This window comes from Panthera tigris, chromosome C2, assembly GCF_018350195.1.
Source record: "Panthera tigris isolate Pti1 chromosome C2, P.tigris_Pti1_mat1.1, whole genome shotgun sequence".
In the NCBI taxonomy this organism is placed as follows: Eukaryota; Metazoa; Chordata; class Mammalia; order Carnivora; family Felidae; genus Panthera; species Panthera tigris.
In genome coordinates this window covers 50002870-50026698 of record NC_056668.1, presented here as the reverse complement: position 1 = coordinate 50026698, position 23829 = coordinate 50002870, and the positions used below count along the sequence as shown (strand labels likewise).

The 23829-nt window shown below is 35.8% G+C and overlaps 1 protein-coding gene across 1 annotated transcript; it reads left to right on the top strand.

Moving 5' to 3' along the window:
- The first annotated feature begins 16900 nt into the window (after nucleotides 1-16900).
- Nucleotides 16901-17323, top strand: LOC102962498 (60S ribosomal protein L32-like). The gene has a single exon (XM_042956961.1). It carries the CDS (start codon nucleotides 16916-16918, stop codon nucleotides 17321-17323), a length of 408 nt encoding a protein of 135 aa, XP_042812895.1. The 5' UTR covers nucleotides 16901-16915.
- The last annotated feature ends 6506 nt before the right edge of the window (nucleotides 17324-23829 follow it).

Below are 23829 nucleotides of genomic sequence, written 5' to 3'. Positions count from 1 at the left end.
TTGAAGACTTCTAAGAGTAGTTCTCCTAAGGATATATATAAAACTAAAAGTGAAAAAAAAAATGAGGGAGCAAGAGAAAATAGGGGAAATAGTTAAGGTTGAAAATATGTTATTAAAATTGATGTCAGATCTTTGTGGAACCAAAATGCAAATGATTACAATAATTCAAAGGTAAGCTGATAAGAGAAGTTAGGCAGAAGGACAAATATGTTATATTTAATATTCAGTGAAATCATGATTGAAAAGAATTAAGAACTTCAGAACTAGGCCAGAAAGTCAGAATGAAAGGTGTAACTACAACCAAAGATTGATGCCAAGAAGAATTGGAATGTTTCATTATTTTTTACAGTTTTTATTTAAATTCCAGTTAGTGAATATAAGGTATAATATTAGTTTCAGGTGTACAATAGAGTGATTCAACCCTTCCGTATAACACCTGGTGCTCTCTCCAGCGTATGTACTCCTTAATCCTCATCATCTATTTTACCCATCTCTCCACCCGCCTCCCCTCTGGTAACCATTAGGTCTCTATAGTTAAGAGTCTGTTTCTTGGTTTGCCTCCCTCTCTCTCTCTCTCTCTCATGTTCCCCTTGGCCTGTTTTTATCGTTTCTTAAATTCCACATGAGTGAAATCATATGGTATTTAACTTTCTCCAACTGACTTATTTTGCTTAGTATAATACTCTCTCTCATTCCATCCATGTCATTGTAAATAGCAAGATTTTATACATTTTTTATGATTAACATCCCATTGTATGTATATACCATACTTTCTTTGTCCATTCTTCAGGTGATGGACATTTGGACTATTTCTATAATTTGGCTATGGTAGATGATGCTACTACAAACATTGGAGTGCATCTATCCCTTTGATTTAGTATTTTTGTATTCTTCAGGTAAATATCTAGTAGTGCAACTGCTGGATCGCAGGGCAGTTCTATTTTTAACTTTTTGAGGAACCTCCATACTGTTTTCCAGAATGGATGCACCAGTTTGCTTTCCCAACACCAGTGTAAGAGCGTTCCTCTTTCTCTGCATCCTCGCTAACACTTGTTTCTTGAGTTACTAATTTTAGCCATTCAGACAGGTATGAAGTGATATCTCATTGCAGTTTTGATTTCTATTTTCCTAATGATCAATGATTTTGAACATCTTTTCATATGTCTGTTGGCCAATAGAAAAATGTCTATTCGTGTCTTCTACCCATTTTTTAATTGGATTATTCATTTTGGGGTGTTGAGTTGTATCATTTCCTTACATATTTGTTATACTAATCCTTTACTGGGCATGCCATTTACAAATACCTCATCCCATTTTGTAGGTTGTCTTTTAGTTTTCTTGAATGTTTCTCTTGGTGTGTTGATGCCTTTTTTTTTTTTTTTTTTTTTTTTATGAAATCCCAATAGTTTATCTTTGCTTTTGTTTCCCTTGTCTCAGGAGACATATCTAGAAAGAAGTTGCTATAGCCAAGATCAAAGAGATTTCTGCCTGTGTTCCCCTTTAGGATTTTTATGGTTTCAGGTGTTTTTCATCCATTTTGAATTTATTTTTGTGTATGGTATAAGAAAGTGATCTAGTTTTAGTCTTTTGCATGTTGCTGTCCAGTTTTTCCAATACCATTTGTTGAAGAGACTGTCCTTTTTCCAATGGATATTCTTTACTGCTTTGTCAAAGATTAGTTGAACATATAGTGGGGGTTCATTTCTGGGTTTTCTATTTTATTCTATTGATCTATGTATGTTTTTGTTCCAGTACCATGTCGTCTTGATGACTACAGCTTTGTAAGATTGCCTGAAGCCTAAAATTGTGATGCCTTCAGCTTTGCTTTTCTTTTTGAAGATTTTTTTTGTGTGTGTGTGGCTATTCAGGATCCTTTGTGGTTCCAATACAAATTTTAGAGTTGTTTGTTCTAATTGTGAAAAATGCTGGTGATATTTTAGTAGGGATTGCATTAAATGTGTAAATTCCTTTGGTTAGTATACACATCTTAACAATGTTTGTTCTTCCAATCAATGAGCATGGGATATATTTTCATTTCTTTGTGCCATCTTCAGTTTTTGTCAATGTTTTATAGCTGTCAGAGTACAGGTCCTGCATCTCTTTGGTTAGGTTTATTCCTAAGTTATCTTAGTTTGTGTGTGTGTGTGTGTGTGTGTGTGTGTGTGTGTGTGTGTGTGATTGTAAATGGGATTGATTCCTTTTATTTCCCTTTCTGCTGCTTCATTATTGGGGTGTAGAAATGCAGCAGATTTCTTTACTTTGATTCTGTATCCTGTGACTACTGAATTCATCAGTTCTAGAAATTTTCAGGGGAGTCTTTTGGGTTTTCTACGTGGCGTATTATGTTGTTTGCAAATAGTGGAAGTTTGACTTCTTCCTTGTCGATTTGGATGCCTTTTATTTCTTTTTGTTGTCTATTGCTGTGATTAGAACTTCCAGTACTATGTCAAATAATAGTGGTGAGAGTGGAAATCTCTGTCTTGTTTCTGACTCTGTTTTTCCCCATTAAGGATGATATGAGCTGTGGGTTTTTCATAGATGACCTTTATTATGTTGAAGTATGTTCCTTCTAAACCTACTTCATTGAGGGTTTTTTTTTTGTTATCATAAATGGATGTTGTACTTTGTTAAATGCTTTCTCTGCATTTATTGAAATGATCATATAGTTTTTATCCTTTCTTTTATTAATGTAGTGTATCACATTGATTGACTTGCAAATACTGAACCATGCTTGCAACTCAGAAATAAATCCCACTTGAATGTGGTGAATAATTTTTTAAAATGTATTTTTGGATTCAGTTTGTTCGTATTTTATTGAGAACTTTTGCACCCATATTCATCAGGAATATTGATCTTAAGATCTTTTTTAGTGGAATCTTTATTTGGTTTTCATATCAGGGAAATGCTGCCTTTATAGAATGAATTTTGAAGTTTTCCTTTTCTATTTTTTGGAATAATTTGAGAAAAATAAGTATTAACTCTTCCTTAAATGTTTGGTAGAATTCCCCTGGGAAGCCATCTGGCCCTGGACTTTTGTTTGTTGGGAGTTTTTTTTATTATTGATTCAATTTATTTGCTGGTTATTGGTCTGGTCAAATTTTCTATTTCTTTCTGTTTCAGTTTTGGTAGTTTATATGTTGGTAGGAATTTATCCATTTCTTCAACGTTATCCAATTTGTTGTCATAAAGTTTTTCATAATATTCTCTTATAATTGTTTGTATTTCTGTGGTGTTGGTTGCTGATTCTCCTCTCTCATTTTGATTTTATTTATTTGGGTCCTTTCTCTTTTCTTTGATAAGTGTCACTAGAGGTTTATCAATTTTATTAATTTTTTCAAACCAGCTCCTGATTTCACTGATCTTTTCTATTGGGTTTTTTTTTTTTTAGTGTCTATATCATTTATTTCTGCTCTATATTATTTCTTTCTTTCTGCTGCTTTATGCTTCATTTGTTTTTTCTAGCGCCTTTAGGTGTAAGATTAGTTTGTTTATTTGAGATTTTCCTTCTTGAGGTAGGCTTGTATTGTCATAGACTTCCCTCTTAGAACTGCTTTTGTCTGTATCCCAAAGGTCTTGGACTATCGTGCTTTCATTTTCATTTGTTTCCATATATTTTTAAAAACTTCTTCTTTGATATCTTGGTTGACCCATTCATTGTTTAGTAAGATGTTATTTAACCTCTATGTATATGTAGTCTTTCCAATTTTTTTCTTGTGGTTGACTTCTAGTTCCATAGCATGGGGTCAAAAAAGGTGAATGGTATGATTTTTATCTTTTTGTATTTGTTCAGGCTTCTTTTGTGACCTAATATGTGATACATTCTGGAGAATGTTCCATGTATACTTGAAAAGAATGTGTATTCTGTTGTTTTAGGATCAAACGTTCTGAACATAATATCTGTTAAGTCCATATGTTCCAGTGTGTCATTCAAAACCATTGGTTCCTTGTTTATTTTCTGTTTAGATGAACCGTTCGTTGATGTCCGTGGAAGTGGTAAAGTCCCTTACTACTATTGTGTTATTATCAATCAGTTCCTTCATGTTTGTTATTGTTTTATATATTTGGGTGCTCTCATGTTGGGTGCATGAATATTTACAGTTGTCATATATTCTTGTTGTATTGTCCCTTTATTGTTATATGTAACAATAACAAATTCTTTGTTTCTTGTTACAGTCTTTAAAGTCTAGTTTCTGTGATCTAAGTGTTGCTACTCAGGCTTTCTTTTGACCTCTATTTGCATGATAAATATTTCTCCACCTCTTCACTTTCAATCTGCAGGTGAGTTTAGGTCCAAAATGAGTCTCTTATACGTAGCATACAGATGAGATAAGTACTGTTTTTTTTAAATCCATTTTGACATCCTGTATCTTCTGATTGGAGTATTTTGTCCATTTACATTCAAAGTAATTATTAACAAATATGTATTTATTGCATTTTATTGTTTTGTCATTGTTTCTGGAGAGAGTTTCTGTAATCTTTTCCTTTGGAGGAGAGACTTTTGGTCTCTCCTTCCCACTCAGAGAGTTCCTTTTAATATTTCTTGCAGAGCTGGTTTGGTGGTCACAAATTCCTTTAGTTTTTGTTTGTCTGGGAATCTGTTTATCTCTCTTACTCAATGATAGCCTTGCTGCCTAGAGTATTCTTGGCTACAGATTTTCCCATTCATCAGTTTGAATATATCATGCCACTTCCTTCTGGCTTGTCTAGCTTTTCTTGAGAAATCTCCAGCTATCCTTATGGGTTTTCCCTAGTACCTTAAGGACTTCTTTTGACTTGATGCTTTTAAGACTTTTTCTTTGTCACTATATTTTGCAAGTTTATTTACAGTATGTCTTGATGTTAGCCTGCTTTTGTTGATTTTGATGGGAGTTCTCTGTGCTTCCTAGATCTAGAGGTCTGTTTCCTTCCCTAGATTAGGGAGGTTTTCTCCTATTATTTCATGAAATCAATTTTCTGTCCCCCTTTTTCTCTTCTTCTTCTGGGACTCCTAGAATACAATGTTATCACATTTGATGAAGTCAAACTATGTCCATTCTCATGTTGTCTAATTCTTTATCTTTTGTTCAGCTCCATTATTTTCCTTTATTTTGTCTTCTAAGTCACTAATTTGTTCCTTTGCTTTTTCCAGCCTGCTGTTCATTGCATCAAGCCTGTTTCCAGTCACCTCAATGCACTCATCATCTCTGACTGATTTTTTTTCTCTTTTTTTCTCTGTGATAAGCATCTCACTGATGTCATCTATTCTTTTCTCAAGCCCAGTGAGTGTCCTTATGATTGTTGCTTCAAATTCTCCATCAGTAATGTTACTTATATAAGCTTTGCTTAAATCTCTGGCCATTGCCTTGTCTTATTCTTCATTTGGGATAAATTCCTCTGTCTTGGACAGTCTAAGTCTCTGCCGTCTTCTCTCCATTAGAAAAGCCAATTATATCTCCTGCTTCATAATGGCCTTATGAAGAAGAGGTCATGTAGCACCCAGGATCTGGCCTTCATGGAGTGTCTCTGTGTGTGCTGTGTGTACTCTGCTATTGTGGTTTGGCTGCTCTATCCTTCAGGCCAGTTTTCTGTAGAGGCACTCCTTACCTGCTATGGGCAGTGTTTGGTCCCTGGACTGAATATGGCAAGTTTTAACTATGTGTGCTCTGGTATGCTCATGAAAGGAGGCCAGAAACTGTCTCTATCAGAACTGAGACCCTGTAGAACATTCTGCTCAGGTGATGTGGTGTGGGCAGAGGTTAGTGCTGATCTTCTAGGAGAGGGGCCCATCACTATGGGACTGAGGCAGGATTGAGAAGGGAAGTCCTGTCAAAGCACAGGGGTGTGGGGCTTGGTGTAAGCAAGTTAGGCAGCCAGTGTCAGGGGTGAGCTGCTTTCCACAGGTGGTTCTGTGTATTCTGAGGGGCAGGGAAAGGAAATGACACTTGCCATTTCCAGAGAGTGGTCTCTGTGAATGCTGCTTCTCAGGGATGTGCTCTGAGAAGAGTGAATCATCTCTCCACATCGTGCCCCAAATGTTCAGTTCACTGTTTCCATGCCATCTACCTCCAAGTGGTTTGCTGCCTTCTCCAGAAGGAGTACAATGCCCTCAGGGCTCTATTGCAGCCAAACCTGCTGACCTTAAAACTCTAGGCTTTAGCCCTGTATTGCAAGAACTCATGAAATTCATCCCCTCTCAGTTTCCAAGCCAATAGCTTTGGGGAAATGTTCTCCTTATGTGTTCCCCTGTGTGTTCCTTTCTTTCTTGCCCTTCTCCCTCCCCTCCACAGCACCCATAATCTGTTTCTTCCCTAAACCCTGTCTCTGCACTTCCTAACTTCTTCAAACTGACCTCTTTTCTCCCTTTAACTATGGAGTTTGTTCAGTCAGTCTTTATGTCAATTTCTGGGGTATTTCGGATAATTTGATAGTTATCTAGTTGTGTTCATGGGACAAGACAAGCCTAGGGTCCTCCTACTCTACCACCATATTCCTCTAAAAACGTTTTGTTATTTTTTAAGAAATACTCAAGAAACACAATATGAAACAGCACTCTGAGAGGTGCATGGGTGGCTCAGTCAGTTTAGGGTATGAATCTTGGTTTTGATTCAGGTAGTGATCTTGTGGTTCATGAGTTCAAGCTCTGAATCAGGCTCAGCACTGACAGCACAAAGTCTGGCTGGGATTCTCTCTCTCTCTCTCTCTCTCTCTCTCTCTCCCCCCCTCCCCCCCTCCCTCCCCTTCCCTCCATCCCTCCCCCTCCTCCACTATCTCTGTCTCTCAAAATAAATAAACTTTATAAAAAATTTTTAAAAAGAACCCTCTGAGTCCTCAGAATATTTAGCACAAAGAGGAAAGCAATGCTTGTCCTTACAATAAAATAAAGTATTTGCAAAGGCACTCTTGGACAGCAACCAGCAACAGAATATGACATTGGAAATAAAATACAACCATGTGTTAGAATAAAAAAGGAAATTTCAATAGTTGCAATCTAGAGTAGATGAAGAAAAAAAAGGGAGAACTCAGATGAGGTCATGTATAAGGCAAAGTCAAGGACTAAATATTCATTAAGTCCCAAGACAAATGGATTATTATAGATAAATGTTATCATAAGAGGATGAATGTGGAGGTAATGTGGAAGAGGAAATCCTATCATTAGGTTCAATAACACATATATTTGAATTAATTAGTAATTGTAAAAAAAAAAAAGTCAAGTGATTATCATACAATTAAATAATCTAATAACATTAAAAATAATTATACAGCATATCCAGAGGGTATGTGTGGTATCTGGAATTGATTTTACTCTAATTATTATAAAAAAACAATGTGTTAAAGTATTTTTTTGAACTTTAAGAGGGGAGTGTCTGTGTGACAGGAGTAGGTGCTTCTCTCAGACAAATGGATCCCAGTCAGTGTTCACTGAGCACTTACAGGAGGCCAGTGAGTGAACCAGATACTGGGGGTAAAAGATGAGCAATATATTTTCTCTGCCTTCACAGAACTTGTGATTCAGTAAATCAGACAGGCATGTACCTTTATACCTCCAAAACAATAATATACTCTTGCTAAAATCAAAGTTTGGGATCACTATCGGGTTGTAATATTTTAGTATTAAAAATAGGTGAGGAGCACCTGGGTGGCTCAGTTGGTTGAGCATCTGACTTTGGCTCAGGTCATGATCTCACGGTTCATGGGTTCAAGCCTCACATCGGGCTCTGTTCTGACAGCCCAGAGCCTGGAACCTGCTTTGGATTATGTGTCTCCCTCTCTCTCTCTGCCCCTCCCCTACTGACTCTCTGTCTCTTTCTGTCTCTCAAAAAGTGAATAAACATTAAAAATAAATTAATAATAAATAGGTGAGAGAGGGGTGACTGGATGGCTCAGTCAGTTAAGCATTGGACTCTTGGTTTCAGCTCAATCATGATCTCACTGTTGGTGACAGCACAGAGCCTGCTTGGGAGTCTCCCTCTTTCCCTCTCTCTCTCTCTCTCTCTCTCTCTCTGCTCCTCCCCCACTCATTCACGTGCTCTCTGTCTCTCCCTCTCTCTCAAAATAAATAAATAAACTTAAAAAATAAAAATAGGTGATACAGATGTGAGAAATACAAGAAAGAATGATAATAAATTCAGATCTATAATGATAAAGGAATGTTGCCCTGAGTCTGATAGGATTTACATGGAATTCTGAAGGAGAAAACATTCCTGAGTAGGCTGAAAACTTACTCACAACTTGTTTCTTGGCAAGAGTGCACCTTTCTGAGAACAAAGCCTCCTTGAAGAACATCGGCTCTACACACCTTTAAGACCACTTGCTGTGGGAGTGAGAAAAAGAAGTTGAAGATCATGGATTCTGATATCCTCTCTTTATCATTCTTTACCCTGAAACCTCAACACAGAAATCAATGCAAGTAATGTATGATGTGATAGATAATTGTTCAGCAAATATTTACTTACTTCCCTATCCCCTCTCACAGCAGACTGTATTTCCTTCCACTCTCCCCAACATTGGGAATGACCACATGAATTGCTTGACATATAGGAAGTGAGCAAACATGTTTGCTTTCATGTTTGTCCTCCCTCTTGCCCTTTTGTCCTCTGCCATGAAAAGATCATGTTCTATTCCCAGATTGAGAGACAGGTAGAAGTGATCTGAAACAAACTTGCAACCTGAACAAAGCCACACGGCTAATCCAAAAATGCCTGAGTGAGGGTAGAAAAAAAGTTGTTGTTTTTTTACATAAGCCCTTGAGATTTGTTTTTTGTTGTCATTGTTACTCAGCATTATTATATTAGAAACCTTATGAAAACACGTGCTATCACATAAAAATCAACTATTGCTAAAACAAAAAAAAATTTATAATCAAATACCCCAAAACTTAGCATCTCAAAATAATAACCATTTATTCTCCATGAGCCCGTGGGTCTGTTGGAAGAGTTCTGCTGATCTAGGTCAGATTCAGCTTCAGGTTGCAACAGCTAACCATTTCTTATTGCTACAGGTCTTTGTGTTATCTGAGCATTTGAATGTAATTAATGACAACTATTTGGATTTTAATTTAAGCTCACATTCTTTTAGTTGGTACACTTTTAAAAACTGATCTTCACGAACTTGATAGAAATGCTTCTAACATAGCAAAGATTTAATCAAATCCCTCCTTGGTTTCTTCATTAGAATAATCAATTCAAATCTTTAAGATTTTCTCATGAGTAATTTAGGAGAATGTTTTCAGTGATATGTCATAATTTAAAAACTTCAAAAAAGTAAAATAGAGTCAAGTATATAGATACCCTGTTTAGTTACTTTATAGGTAAATCTCTTAATAATCTAGTATTTTGTAATGGGTGCGATATTTTTAAGCATGAAAAAAATACTTTTATTTGTATACTTATTCTGTCCATATATATACAGATATTTGTGTGTGTATATACACACACACACACACACACACACACACACACGGCAAAAGATTATACACAGTGACCTTTACAATTTCCTTCCTAGTCAATTGCTCTAAAATGGAGTTCCTTTGTCATTTCCAAATGTGTAAATATCTTCTCAATCCATACTTAATTGCTGCAATATACAACAACAATATGGATTCCATTGTTAAATTCTTCACATGGTGGAATGACTTGCCAATAATCACAGTATTTTCTCTATTCCTTTTTAGAACTCTTTTGAACTAATACTTGTCTTATTTTTAATCCTGTATTAATCCATTTGAGACTTTGTAGCTGAAATCCAATTTTGATGTGTATGATAGTAACACTTTTGTGCACGTTTACCTAATCTACAACAAGAAACACGGTACATCATCCAATTACATGTCCTATTGTCTTGTTAGACACTATATATCATCTGCTTATTTCATCAAGGAAGTTTATTCTCATTATGTACTTGCAATTATTTTTAGTGCCAATCAACCTATCCTGAATTGCAATCGCATGCCCTTCAGTCTCACCAAGCACTGTATGCCACTTCAGTTACAAATTAGACAATTTTTTCCCTATAATTTTGGCTAAGTTCATATGTGCACCAATTCCGAATTTTCTGAATACTCATAAATTAATTTTGCACTTCACTCTATATATCCAGTTTAAGTTATATTGAATAATCTAAATGCATATAATGATCACTTGCTGATAAATGTCACAGAAATTATATTTATCTATATAAACAAAATGACTTTGGAGGCAGAAAAGACTCATTTTGCAAACTCTGACTTTCAAAACTCTGATCAATTAAAATCATATCATTACATTTTTTTATATCCAACTGTGTTCACCTGACGTTCTCCCAACTGGTGCATATTATTGAAGCACTTTAACAGTGAATGTTCAAATGGTCTAAATTTTTGCTACTATATGACTTGACAACAACTCTAACATTTCTAACTCTAACATAGGTCACTATTAGATTTGTATAATTGGTATACTTGCAAAATGCCTGTGTTTTTACTTGAGTGAAGAAATTCCATGTAAATTAGATTAACTAGAGTTGCCTGCAAGGATAGTGACTCTTCCCTCACATTCAGGGTCTCTATATTACCAGTACATCAAAGTGGCTGGGATTATCAGAACTGTTTGATCTATAGCAGAAGAAATTCTCCTATTAACTTAAACATTTCAGAGCTTGATTGTTTTGCAGTTCTTCTATCACCCAGTACTATTGTTCTCCCTTTTACTTAATTATCTCTGCCTCTAACATCTCTCTTGGATCTTATTCTGTTTGAACTGGAGTCACCAGTGAGAACAATAACATTTGGAAGCTGTCACTTAGACATTCTGGGAATATTTCTTAAGAATGGGGAGGGGAAGAAAATTCATTCTTGAAGGGTTATGTATTTTATGGCAGAAAATTATAAATTAAATTTTTCAAATTATAATGTAATTTTTTTCTTAAACAGTAAAAAAATCACTTTTATACACATGTCCCTGCTACTGACATAATTCCATCTCATACTCTCAAATTTAGAAGGGGAAATTTGGTTAGTGTTCCACTTTATAAGCCTAAAAACCATGAGTTACCAAAAGTAAAGTTCAGAACACATAAGAATGCATCAAAATGAGCGGATTGACGCTAAATCATGTGACCTTAATGTCGGTTTATTTCACAACCTAAAAATCAGTTAGATTAAGACACTAGCATCACTTGATAAAAATAAAAAATATTATGAACCACTATTACAATGGAAACAGGAGATTCTGTAGATGTATTAGTCAAAGGAGCAGTATCTGCATCAAGCTATTATAAAATTAATTATGTAAAGGATGAATTTTTAAGGCTATTATTTCATACCAGTTTCACCTGAAATTAAAAATAAATTAATGTTTATTTAGTTTTGAGAGATCGCAAGCAAGGAGGGGCAGAAAAGGAGGGGTCAGAGGATCCAAAGCAGGTTCTGTGCTGACCACACCAAGCCTGATGTGGGGCTTGAAGTCACAAACCATGAAATAATGACCTGGGCCAAAGTCAGATTCTCAACCGACTAAGCCACCCAGACACCCCAATTTCACCTGAATTTAACAACAGACTGTAAGCATTATAGAGATTCCTCAAAAAATTACAAATAGAACTACCATATCTAGGAATCCCACTTCTGGGTATATATACAAAGGAAATTAAAATCAGATATCAAAGAGCTATCTGCTGTTCTACATTCATTGCAGTGATTATTGACGATAGCCAAGACAAATAACCTAAGTGTCCATCAGTGGATGAATGGATAAGGAAGACGTAATACACATATACAATGGGGTATTATTCAGGCATGGGAAAGCAGGAAATCTTGACATTTGCAAAAACAGGGATGGATCTTGAAGGCATAATGCAAGTGAAATAAGGTGGGCAGAGAAAGACAAAGACTACATAATAAAGACAAAGACTACATAATAACAAAGACAAAGACTACATGGTATGAGTTATCTGTGGGATCTAAAATAAAAGCCAAACTCATAGAAACAATAGAAAAGTTGTTGTAGGGACTGGGGACCAGACATGGGAAACAGAGGTTAGTAAATTGCACAAACTTTCACCTATAATATGAACAAGTTCTGAGGACCTAATGTAAAACATGGAGACTACAGCTGATAACCCTATATTGTATAATTGAAATTTTCTAAGAGAATAGAACTTGCATATTCTCAACAACAACAAAAACAAAGTGAGGTGATGGATGTTAATCAACTAGATGGGGTGAATCCTTCCATAATGTACATGTATATAAAATCCCCACAAAGTACACTATAAATATCTTTCCATTTTATTTTTCAATTATATTTCAATGAAGTTGATTTTTTTTAAAAGAAGGAAAAAAAAAACATAATGTAGATTGACCATGCTTGAGATCAGAGACAAGGGTATGACTAGGACATTGTCCTTGTCCTCAAATGACTTAAAACTAAAAATCCGATCCCATTTGACTCTTATGAGCCAAAATGATAGCTTCTGTCTTTATTATTCTGAAGGTGCCCAAAAGTAATCTCCGAAATAAATTCACTCATCAACAAATATGTATTGAGCACCTATATGTTTCAGGAATTATTTAGATGCTGAAGAAATAGTAGTAAAGAAAACAAAATCTCTGCCTTGCATTTTTGTTGAAAACAAGTTATTTTTTTTAATATAGCCCAAAGTATCATGAAAAAAATCAAGGTTAAAGAGACAGTGTGCTGGATTGGTACAGGATGGAGGTGGGGGGTACTTGGTGTTTTATATCAAGTATCCAGGAAGAGCCTCTCAGAGAAAATAACTTTGAGAAAAGAACTAGAGGAAATGAAGTACTGAGACGTGGACACTTGGGCAAAAGGTTAGGCAAATAGCAAGGTCATTGATGTTGAAATAAAAACATCTTGGTATGTTGTTTTCAAGAAAAAGCAAGGAAGTCAGTGCACCAGCGAGAGTAAGAGTAGATGCCAAATAATAAATGCCTCTTTGAGTTATATTCTGTATGAAATAGGACTTTATCGGAGTGCTTGGATCTAGGGAATGACCTAATCTGAAGTCTGAATTTTCAGAGAATCTCTGTGACTACTGTAAATTAAAGAGACTGTAGGACAAAACTAGCAAGGAGAGCAATGTTATCAGTTTGGGTCCAAAGAGGAGATTGAAAGGACACAGGTAATTGAGCAGTGTAAATTTAATATAAAAACTACCTCTGAATCAATGATAGAAGAGTAAATATGAGGTAAAGAGAACTCTAAAGGGTAAGGGCTAAGGCAGCAGACCTAAGGAAGAACAAACGTATAAGGAGGCCCCCCTCCACTCAAATGGAAGTTGGACCTCTGTACCCTGTTGTATAGTCAAGAAGTTCATTGGAACTTAGGAACAGGACTGGTTCGTCATCACTGGGCAAGCAAGAAAAACCCCTCTGGGGCACAAGTAAATTAGGACTGGTAGGCAGACATGCAGAGGGAGTCCGAGAGCAGTTATGGGTGTGAGGCCAGGAACATGCAGTCTCCATATTGGAAGGGGTACCAGGAAGGCAGTCAACACAGAAAAGAGCATCCTAGGTCCATGGCTGGAAACAGCACCACCAAATATTTTCATACTCCCACACCACTGGCAAAGCATGTGACAGTAGTATTTTCCAAAAACACAATACATGAGAATCAGGGGGTGGGGGGAAAGCCCATTTTCTTCTATAGCATCCCTCCAACATTCTCGACTGATAGAGCTTAGTCTTATGTTCACTATAAAGGAGAAATGCAAAAAAAAAAAAAAAGAAAGAAAGAAAGAAAGAAAAAGAAAAAAAAAAAGAAAACAAGTGTATTGTCACAGATTAGGTACCAAAGAGTAGATATGGAGCTGAGATAAAATACATTTATAACTGTTTCAAGCACTTGGGGTAATGGAAATAATTTGAGGAAAGAGCAGATGTTGGCTAGGACAATGATGATAACAATGCCATGCTACAGTTTACAGTTTACAGTTACAGACATGAGACAGTTTGATTATGTGTATGTTTTGAAAGTAGTGCTAACAGATTTGCTGACATAGGATGTAATCAAAAAGAAAAACGAGGGAAGTATTTTTGATCTGATCAACTGGAATGAGTTTATTTCACAGTGTAGAGATGGTTGTAGAAGAAATAGACTTGGGGAGGGGCACCTGGGTGCTTCAGTCAGTTAAGCGTCTGACTTTGGCTCAGGTCATGATCTCGCGGTCTGTGAGTTTGAGCCCCGCTTCGGGCTCTGTGCTGATGGCTCAGAGCCTGGAGCCTGCTTCGGATTCTGTGTCTCCCTCTCTCTCTGACCCTCCCCCGCTCATGCTCTGTCTCTCTCTCTCTCTCTCTCAAAAATAAATAAAACATTGAAAAAAATTTTTTTAAAAATAAACACTAAAAAAATTTAAAAAAATACACTTGGGGAGACATGTTTAGACACGTTGGATGTGAGGTGCTTAATAGATGTACAGATGAAGATACTGAACAGGCAGTTGTATAGAAGTTGGTAGGTCAGGAAACAGGTTTGAACTGGATATGAAAATATGCATATCAGCAGAAACAAAAGATTTAAAGGCACAGATGGAATGACATAATAAAAGGTCATGTGTAAGTAAAGAAGAGAATAGATACCAAGACTTAGCCTGGAAACAGTCAAATTTTAGAAGGTGAGATGAATTAAAAGAGAGAAATGTGGCAGGACTGCACAGCAGCACTAACGATGAACTGTCTTGAATTTAAAATGGAATAAAAAAATCAAAACAGTACAGTGTTCTTTCTGGCCACATTCAGCTGTCCTGTTACAGATGCAGAAACAGCCTTTGATGTAAGAGTAATATTAATCAGACAAAATGATAATATTTGCATACTAAGTGAAGTGATGTCAGAGATTGTAAATTACAGCCATGACTCTAACAGAGTAGCATTGCCTGTTTAAAATATCTATCTTTAGCGTTACTGTTTCTGTTTCCACTCATCTTCTAAAGAAAATGGCTTAGATTTCTCATTCCTCCCCTCACCCTTATAAGTTACAAAGAAATATGGGGTCTCCTTTTATCTTAGATATAATTACTGCTTACAATTTCAGACACACGGGAAAATATTATTTGTAGAAATGTGTATATACCTAAATGAGATCAATTATACTTTGTCAACAGTGGGGAAAGATCTGGAAATATTGCTGTAATTTCTGACTCTTTAAAATAATACTGTATTTTCTGTTTGCCGTATCTACTCCTCACTCTCCCTGCATCCCCAACACAGGGCTAATGCATTATCTGTCTGTGTACGCAAAGTTGTCTTCTGTAGACTGTATCACTTACTTCCTTTGTCCTTATTGATAAAATTGGAATTAGTTAATATTTTTAAGTTACCTATTATGATTTATGAATACCTACAAACTTCTGGATTAGGACAATTGAGTCCTAGTTAAGAAATTATAATTGACATGGCATTCTAAAATCAATAAATTGGACCTAGCTGTTGGACATCTAGTAAGCACAGTGGAACAGAATAGGTATTCTCAAATACAATCAAAGTGTAATTTTTGCCAATGAATAACACAAAACATAGTGCTTGAAATGCAATTGAAAATATTAAAATCCAATACAAAGTAAAGCATGACACATTTTATACTCAAGAATTAAAAATAAGCTCAGAGAAAATGCTTAGTAATTATAAAATAACAAGGTCAATATGGATAGCATGGAAATGATAGGATTATATTAGTCTATTAAAGAATTCAGACAATTTCAATAGTTAAAAGAATAAACAGTTTTGAGGAAGAGGAACCACACTCACAAAAGGCATAGATCTTGCAAATACTGAATGAATATTCTAAATCAATTTAAGTTCGAAAATGAGGGACTGTGTTGGAATATGGGTTTATGAATCAACTTAAGCTAGAAGTAAAGGAATGCATTTAAAAAGAGTTTGGAAAATTAGTTTGGGGCTAGATGTGAAAGAACTATACAGAGAAACTTTTTGTGGATTTTCGCACAGGATATACTTGATACAAATGAGAGAAAGATAAAGATTATTGGAAAGCTTTTGAAATAGTTCAAGAAACGTATATTGAGATCTGGTCCCTGATACCAAGCAGTGAAAATGGACATTTAAGAAAGAGTTGAGAATCTATACTGATTTCATTGAGCATAGGAGAAGAGAGAAAAGAAGGATAGAAGGTTTTCTTAAATTTCTGGTTAATTCAACTGAAAAATAATAATTCCTTTTATGGAACCCTTATTAAATAACTTACGAGTTTTTACATTGTCACAATTGTAGCTAATTAAATACTTCTGATTTTATTTTTCTGCTTTTATTTTCTCTTCTACTGTAAGATAGCAAGCTTCCTGAAAGAGTTGGCTTTGTTTCTTAGGATCTCTGCGGCATTCCCAGCAATTAAGCCAGCATCTGGCATGTACAACTTACCTCACAAATATAAATAAATAAGTGAATAGAAATGAAACTCATGAGTATAATTCTGAAGAAGAACAAGATTTTGTGGATAACCATAGGAGTTTGGGTATTTAATATACAGAATTTAAAATATTAGATCATTCATACAGAGATGTGCCCATATATTTTCCTGTATTCACTGATTATTTTAAAAAATATTATTTAGCATTTGTAATATGCAAAACACTGTTTTAGACACTGGAGATAAAAACTGTGAATAAAAGAAACCTCAAAAATTTACATTCTAATGGTTATGGAATTTACATTCTAATGGTTTTGTATTCTAAATTATTTTTCCCTTTCATTTTACAATAGTATATAAAGTAAATTTTAATTTATGCCAAGATTTAAAAAAAATATTGCTCTCATAACTTTCTTTAACTACTGCTCCATTTCTCTTTATCCCTTTATGGAAAGCTCAAAGACGTTTTCTATCTGCTCTCTATAAGAGTTAGCTACTGCTGTGTAACAAACCAGACTATAACTTAGTGTCATAAAAGAGAATTTGTTTTGGGCAGCCATCTATAACTTGGCATCATGGCTGCCCTCAGATCTCTGGTGAAGCCCAAGAATGTTAAAAAGAGTACCCAGAAGTTCATCTGGCACCAGTCAGACCAATATGTCAAAATTAAGCGCAACTGGCAGAAACCCAGAGGCATTGACAATAGGGTGTGCAGAAGATTCAAGAGCCAGATCTTGATGCTCAACATTGGTTACGGGAGCAACAAGAAAACAAAGCACATGCTGCCTGGTGGCTTCCAGAAGTTCCTAGTCCACAATGTCAAGGAGCTTGAGGTGCTGCTGATGTGCAACAAATCTTACTGTGCAGAGGATGCTTATAATGTCTCCTCCAAGAACTGTAAAACCATTGTGGAAAGGGCAGCCCAGCTGACCATCAGAGTCACGAATCCCAATGCCAGACTGCACAGCGAAGAAAATGAATAGACAGACAGCTTATGTGCATATCATATTTGTGTTAATAAAACCATAAAACTAAAAAAAATTGTTTTTATCATAAGCCTACTATCATCTGGGCATTTTTGCTGATCTTCATTGGGCTCATTCATACTTCTTCAGTAAGCTGATAAATCTTCTGGCATATCCAGAATGGCCTTATTTGCACAAGGTACTTGAATAACAAACCAAGGTGTGCCATACCTCTTGAGATGTATCATCAAAAGTGGCACAGTGTTGGAGCACCTGGATGTCTCAGTTAAGCAACTGACTCTTGGTTTTAGCTCAGGTTATGATCTCACGGTTTTGTGAGTTTGAGCCCCACCTCAGGCTCTGCACTGGCAGCATGGAGCCTGCTTGAGATTCTCTCTTCCTCTCTTTCTGCTCTTTCCTCCCTTGGACTGTCTCTGTGTCTCTCAAATAAAACTGAAAAAAAAATGGCACAATGTCACTTTTTGCCACATTCTACTGGTCAAAACAAGCCCAGAATCAAGGAGTAGAAAAGTTTCCACATATTTATGGAAAGACCTGAAAAATTACATTTCAAAGAAACATGGATTCAGGGAAAAGAATATTATAGCATTTTTCAAAAAAATCTGTCATATATTTTTATTCTGCAGAGAGTAAGACAGATTCTACATCACACAGTATGGGTTAAGGAATAGGTTTTATTGAGGAAAGGGAAACTTACAAGATTGAGTTCAGCAAAAGAAAGGAGGCAACTTTTCATCATGCACCAATCATTCTGTAGAGCCATGCAGGAACCTGACTCAGTTTTCTTGTCAACAGGATAGATCTGTGTTTCAGTGGATAAACATTATGTTCTATTTTATCTTCTGATTTAAGAAAGTTTCCTTATTTGTGGGGAAATAGACAACTTTGGTGTGATTGGATTTGAATGTTGGTTATTTGTGGAATTGTACTTGGGGTTTACTGGATGATAAAGTCCCCCTGTTGGAGAAAGTACTGACATTCTTTCAGTACAGCAGGCAACCCTGAATGAGCACAGCATATCATTTTGGGAAATTCTATGACTTGTATCACACTCCTCCCACTCTTTCTTAGCTGAACTCATTCATGCCCACTTAATGGTCAAATCATCATTAACTTTCCCAATACCAACTCCCATGGTCCATTCCTAATCTTCATTTGAATTGGACTATGGGCATTATTTGATACAACAGGTCAATCGTTTCTCCATTAAAAATACACACACACACACACACACACACACACAACTTTACTCACATTTTAAATCACTGCTTTCTCCAGGTTTTCCTCCTTACTAACTGGGTGTATTTTCTAAGTTTCAAATTTCCTTTTCAAATTCTGTAAACGTCGGAGACACCTGGGATCCCTCATCCAATACATGGATGCTTTGTTTACTATTTATTCCCACTGTCTTTATAGTCCTAAAATCTCAAGGCTTTAAATACCCTCTATACTCTGACAGCTATCACATTTGTATCTCTAGACTTGACTTTCATCCAGACAAATATTAAACTGACTTTTGACATATTTACATGGATATAAAGTAGGCATCTCAAACTTAAAATCTTCAAAACAAAACTCTAAATGTTTCCCAAAATGTGTTTTCTTTCCCATCTTCATAAACAGTAGCCCCACGTATTCCAGTTGCCTGGAGAAAAAAATCCTGACTCTCACTCAAACCACATGCTCAATAAATCAGCAAATTCAACTTGTTTAACCTTCAAAATGTACCTTGAAACCATTATTTTTAGCCACTTGTGTATTAACAGGCTGGGCCCGGCCATCCTTATCTTGTGCCTGAGTTATTGCCATCAACTTTTATCTCCTCTCCTTGCCTTGTCTTTTGTCTCCTTGATTTCAGTGTACACACAGTAAGACTATAATCAGATCATGCTACTCATCCTTGGCTCAAAATGATATGTCACTCAGAGAAAGAGTCAACATTCTTACAGTATATTTCCACCTACTATGGCCCTCTCAGCATTCACTCCTCTCCACCTGATGACTGTATTTCAGTTGCATTAGCCTGCTTGGTATTTTTTTAAACAGGATCATTCCACACATGTCTTCACCTCAGGGACTTAATATGCCTTATCCTCTCTTCTAGAAAAGTTCTTTCTCTAGGTATTCACATGTTTCACACCTTTCAAGCTTTGTAATTTTTTTCAGCAAATTTCTATACAAACTAGAAATCCTCCTCCCCAATTTCAAGTGTTCTGTCTTACATTGCTTTATTTTTCTTCAAAATTCTTATCTCCATATAATATGCGTATTTTTTCACTTGCTTATTTTTTTGTGTCACTTATTAGACTATTAACTCCCTGAGGACAGGATTATAGATTATTTTGTTCATCACAATATCACACATTACCTGACACACAGTAAATGCTCAATAAATAGTTTTTCAAGGAATGAATTGCCAAAGAATAATGTGAGACCTTGTTTAAAAAGTATATTACACTCCTATCCAAGAAAAAGTCTTCTTTAAAATTTTTACTTTCATGGATTTGTTTACTTTGGGGTTATATACTCCATAGCTTGCTGTGCTCTAACACTGACCTTTCTCACAATTTCAGCCTTGTAATTCCAACTGATTATTAAATATCCCCACCTACATGTGTCTATAAATGAATACTTCACCTTCTATTTCAAGGAGCTATGGAATCTATTTTTATGATAATGTCATCATCATTCTCACATTTCAAAATATTATTTACCCTCATCTTAGTGTATTATTTATGTGACTTTCTTTCAATTTATACTTAAAATTTCATAAGGGCAATGCATATCAAATTCCTTTGGCTTGCTTCAGAATTCTCAGCATATTGACTTACAGAGAGAATATACTCAATAAATATTTATGGAACACACAATATTATAGATAAATTATGAATTCCTACTATAGATAGTTTATCTGGTTTTGTATACACATCATTACAGAAACTAAACTAACAAAGTACTATATTGCAAAGGGAACCAATGAATATATAAATATATAACAGATTCGAAGAGATAAAATATCTCAAATTCCTGATTAAGTGAAATCATGTTAACTTCTCTATTCTCCCCCTTTTAATTCTATATGACTATGAAATCTGGCCACAAATGCTATATCGTCTCTTATGTCTTGACTAGACAAATAGGTGGGCTTCTTTTACTCAGACCAGAGTCAACTCACAGACTTGGAACTGACAGTGGTATGAGAGCCTCTTTTAAAAATCCTCTCAATCCATAGTAATATTAAACTAAACTCCTGCAATTCTAGTGGCGCAAAGTCCAAGCAGAGTATAACAGCCTTTTGGAAGCCAGCTCATGAACATCATAGCTAAATAAAATGACCCTCACCCATACCTGGAATGAAGCTATCCTGGACTTTGACCTTAGGTGTCCTTACTGAGGGACAGATCTGAAAGTGAAGGTGCCTCTGAAGCTGACTTTGTTCTCCAGACTCTCCTTAAAAAGAGAAAGCATGCCAAAATTTAGCCACCTGTGGGTGCCAGAATAGTGGAAGCTCCACTGAATGATAGCGTTAAGCCAAATCAGCACATTGTAACCTAATCAATGCATAGCTATCTACATCCTTTTTAGGAGTAGAATGAGTCTAGAGTAACAGGAATGGTGACTTTCTATTAATATACATGCTCAAGGGTGTCTGCGTGGCTCATTCGGTTGAGCGTCTGACTTCAGCTCAGGTCATGATCTCACAGTTCGTTGGTTCTAGCCCCACATCAGGCTCTGTGCTGACCGCTTGCTCAGAGCCTAAAGCCTGCTTTGGACTCTGTGTCTCCTTCTCTCTCTGCCCCTCCCCCACTCGTGCTTTGTCTCACTCTGTTTCTCAAAAATAAATGTAAAAAAAAATTTTTTTAAATATACATTATCAAATTGAGTTTTCATCTTAGACTTACTGAGACTAAACTATTTTTTTCATTACTTTCTTCATATGCATTATTTTATTTATCCCTCATTATAAACCTATGGAATAGCTATTCCTCTAATTACATGTTTATTTTTTCACGTACGTGGTAAGTGCTATAGCCAGTGCTCCGTCCCGTGTCTGACAAACTCTGCAGGTTTTGCTACCAACCACTACTGCATATGTTGGGAGGAGTAGTTGAAATAGCGTAGCCAATTATTTCTTCAGTCAACAAATATTTTCTAATATTCAGGGTATTTTAATCAGTATGCCAGATCTACATATAAAATGTTGTTCTTGACCTCTGGAAGTTTGCAATCTATTAAAGAAGATATGTGATTCTTCCTTTTTTTTTTAATGACTGCTTTCCTCTAACACATTTAAATATTTGAAAACAATTTGTTCTCCTGAGTGGCTTACTATTCCTTTCCCCAATCTACAAATTTGATTACCCTGTGGATTTACTTGGCAAGTTATGTTTTTCACAGATGGCATAGCTGCTTTCAAATGATCACAAATTCTTATTTGAGTAGTTCAGATGAATGAGGTATTATTTTAATGTGAAGAGTTGAATTTGGAGCTTAGAAGAAAATGTGTGTGTAAATGTGCACAAATGTATGTTACTAAGTAATTTAATAGGGTCTCATAAATTCAACCTTAAGTTATATACTGAAGATTTCCAAATATTTATTATTAACCCTTCCTGCCACCTAGATTCTAATTATATTCCTAGATAAATACATTGGTATAGATGTCCTATGATACTCCATTTCAGCAGGTCTTAAATTAATTTTATTTCCTTTCCATGTGTACTTTTCCTTGACTTTTCTATTTCTGCCATACTTCTTTCTGACATATAAAATCAAACATATGTTCATCCAAATCAATTTTTCACTTTTTACCTGATTTTACATACAAACCAGTCAAAACCCTCCCTCCTCGGACTCCCTTGCTCTATTCTTATGCCAACCCTTCACAGCCTCATCTTGTCCAATGCCAAAAATGAACCCTTCTAAAATAATATCACATTACCAATATCTTGCTTAAATGTTTCAGTGACACCCTATTGCTTATGTTGAAAAGTATAAATTCTCAATAGATTACTGAAGTTCCTCCCTGTCTCCCCTTTGTCTGTTTTAGAAACACACTATCCTATCCTCCTAGATACAATCTACCCTACAAGTAAATGAATGACTTGCATTTCTTTTGACATCTTTTGGGTTTCATCAATTCTGACTAATGATATGCGTCTACTTATGATATTATGTCTGACTCTCAAAATCTCTCTCATCCTTCAAAGCCCAACCCAAATCATGTGAAATATAAAGGTATGAACTATCTCTTCCCAGAACCCCATAGTACTTAGTGGTAACAGTACTCTTGTACTGTAAAACATGCTGCCTTATATTACAGTAATTTCTGAACACATCTCCATTATTTTACTGTAAGTTCATTATAAACTTTTATATCCTTCCCAGTGTCCAACTGAGAATTTTACATCTAGTAGGTATAATAAATATACAATAAAAATACATCATACGGGTGCCTGGTTGGCTCAGTCAGTTAAGTGTGCATCTCTTGATTTGGGCTCAGGTCATGATCTCATGGTCACAAGATTGAGCCCTGCATATGGCTCCATGCTTAGCTTGGGACTCTGTCTCTCTGTCTGTATCCCTTCTCTCTCTCTCTCTCTCTCTCTCTCTCTCTCTCTCTCTCTCCCCCCCTCCCTCCCTCTCTCTCTCTCTCTCTCCCTTTCAAAATAAATAAACATTTAAAAATATATACACATTGTATGCAATGATGATGGTGGTTAAAATGTAACTTCTTTGTTGAGAAATGAACTCTAGCTCTGCTGATCCAACACTAAATTATGTCAAGCAATGAGTCCTGCAAAATGATTCTTAATGAGGATCAGCCTGCAGTAAAGTTCTACATGAAACTGTTAATGACCTCTCATGTGTGCATATTAGGGGGAAAAAATGATTCTAATAACTTCACTACAACATGACATTTGGAGTGGAAAAGTAAACCATAATGTTTACACTCTCTCAAGAAAAAAAAAGTGAGAAAAGCTCTTATCTTCACAAAAGCAGCAATCTGTGAGGGAAGCAGTAGGCAAGAATGAAAGCTACCCAGCAACCTACTGGGCTGGTAGGAACCTAGGTACCAATCACCTAATGTGATTAGAAGGAGACTGTCTCTCCAATGCCTTGGGTGAGAGCTAGTATACAAAAGATGATACATCAAAAAGGACGAAAATATATTTTCTAGTCAGATTCTCAAAACGAAATCTCTTTCCCTAATTTCTGCATAATTAATAGAGAACTGCAGATTAAAAAAATATATCCTCTGTTTTAGTGAAATATCTGATGGGTGTACAAATAGGCAGTGACATAAACCCTAATGATTAGACATCAAAAATCAATAAACTAAGGCAGAGAAGGAAGATGACTTACCATGACCAAGCATACATCTAATACTCAAAATTATAATGTAACACACACTGTCAAATAGGTAATAAGTATTAGCTAATATTTGACACCTTTCTTCAAGACCCGTGTTCTTTTATCAGGGGAGAGGTGCTTGGTTTGGT